The sequence below is a fragment of the Peromyscus maniculatus genome, chromosome 4, assembly GCF_049852395.1.
Source record: "Peromyscus maniculatus bairdii isolate BWxNUB_F1_BW_parent chromosome 4, HU_Pman_BW_mat_3.1, whole genome shotgun sequence".
In the NCBI taxonomy this organism is placed as follows: domain Eukaryota; kingdom Metazoa; phylum Chordata; class Mammalia; order Rodentia; family Cricetidae; genus Peromyscus; species Peromyscus maniculatus.
Genome location: NC_134855.1, coordinates 65752549 through 65754511, shown reverse-complemented (window position 1 = coordinate 65754511; position 1963 = coordinate 65752549). Strand labels below are relative to the sequence as shown.

The window sequence follows — 1963 nt, the reverse complement described above, 5'->3', positions numbered from 1 at the left end:
AAAAAACTATATAAACTTAGCTCATTGGAACAAGCTTTTCTCAAAGAAAGTAAATATAGTCAATTGGTACTTGGTATAAGTCAGAGGCAAGGTGTGTGTGTGTGTGTGTGTGTGTGTGTGTGTGTGTGTATGTGTGTGTGTGTGTGTGTGTGTGTGTACCACGCATTTGTATATTGTTTGAGTTAGGTGTCTGTTGTGACAATTAAGCAGCCTGAGTCAGGCATTTCCCTTTTGTGGCACTCCTTCTTGCTTCCCTCAGTTTAACACACATTTAGCAGTAACTTGTTGCTTTATTGTTTAAGTAACTCTTCCAGATTGAGGTCATGCAAACTGCCCATTCCATTCTTTCTCCAGTCCATCTGAAGTTGCATGATTGCTGGTTTATTTGTTGCCTGATTGGATTTTTCTACTAAGCAATCTCTTAATGGCATTTTTCATCTGACTATTTCTCAAGGTGTAGATTAATGGGTTTAGCATGGGAGTTATCACAGTATAAAAAAGAGCAACTGCTTTATCAATGGGTAATGTAGCTGCAGGTCTCATGTACACAAATATGCATGGAACAAAAAATAAAACCACTACTGTAATATGAGAAATACAGGTAGAAAGGGCTTTGTGCCTCCCTTCTGCACTGTTGGTCCTTAGGGAGCACAGGATGACCATGTAGGAGATAAGCAGAAGGAGGAAGTTTAACAGACAGATGAAGCCACTGTTGGCAGCAACAAAGAGCCCTAGAATGTGAGTATCAACACAGGCTAGATCAAGCAAAGGGTTCAGATCACACATAAAGTGGTCTATGACATTAGGGCCACAGAAGGGCAGTCCAATAATGAAAAGAATTTGTATACCTCCATGAAGAAAGCCTCCAGCCCATGACACTCCCACAAGTAAATTACAGAGTCGTCGGTTCATGATGGTTGCATAGTGCAGGGGTTTACAGATGGCTACATAGCGGTCATAGGCCATAACAGTAAGCAAAATGACCTCAACACCTCCAAAAAAATGTTCCCCAAATACTTGGGTCATGCATCCATTGAACTGGATGGACTTCCTTTCATGGAGTAAATCAACCAGCAGCTTAGGAGTGTTGACAGAGGAGTAGCAGGCATCGATGAAAGAGAGATAGGCCAGAAAATAGTACATAGGGGAACCCAAAAGTTGGCTGTTTGTAATGGTGATCAGAATGAGCAAATTTCCTACCACAGAGAAGATATAGATGACCAAAAACACAGCAAATATGATTTTCTGCATGTGTAGGTTCTGTGTGAGTCCCAGAAGAACAAATTCAGTCACGTTGTTCCTGTATTCCATCTAGTTCATGAGACAGTTAATCATTTTTCCTTGGGGAATTGACACATCCTCATATTTATTTAATTTCTATTTTCTAATAATTAATGTTTAGAGTCTGTTAATTAATGAAATATAACCACATTGTCTTTTAATATTGCAGAAAGAGTTCTAAATACCTGTGACTACTTAAGACTATAGAGTTGCCCCCTCAATGAAGATAGCTGGAAAGTTTATGAATATAAGCACTGTTTATAAATACACTTGGCACCCTTAAGTGTGCTGAATGTTTGGGATTACTTATAGTCTAAAAGGAGTTCAGATTTTACTCCTAGAGGCAGTTAACCTCACAAAGGATAGTGGGGTGTATAGTAGTTGAATGCAGTAGTCATTAAAGTAAAGGTAAATTTTCTGCACTTTATTCATAAGAAATGGACAGCCAGAAAAGTTAAATCATGATTGGAGTGAGAAGGTATTAGTGAATTTGAGTAAGAAAGAACCTTGGGCACTAACATCATAAACTGAGCCTTGGCCTTGTTGAAACACACTGGCATTCACTAGTTAGTAATAGCTAGAAAAGCTGATAGCAGTAGATGCTGGAGAAGGATTCCCAGTAATAGCATAGTAATAGTAGCATTTTAAAAACTGTAAATACATATGTTTTCAACTAAGTCCG

At 38.7% G+C, this 1963-nt stretch overlaps 1 protein-coding gene across 1 annotated transcript; it reads right to left on the bottom strand.

Annotated features, from left to right (window-relative positions):
* Nucleotides 1–381: 381 nt before the first annotated feature.
* LOC143272716 (olfactory receptor 4C46-like) lies at nucleotides 382–1311 on the bottom strand. Its single transcript, XM_076568690.1, has one exon. It carries the CDS (start codon nucleotides 1309–1311, stop codon nucleotides 382–384), a length of 930 nt encoding a protein of 309 aa, XP_076424805.1.
* Between the last annotated feature and the right edge of the window lie 652 nt (nucleotides 1312–1963).

What these genes read in the sequence shown, in the direction of transcription:
- LOC143272716 (XM_076568690.1), bottom strand. Translation starts at nt 1,311, where the DNA reads ATGGAATACAGGAACAACGTGACTGAATTTGTTCTTCTGGGACTCACA.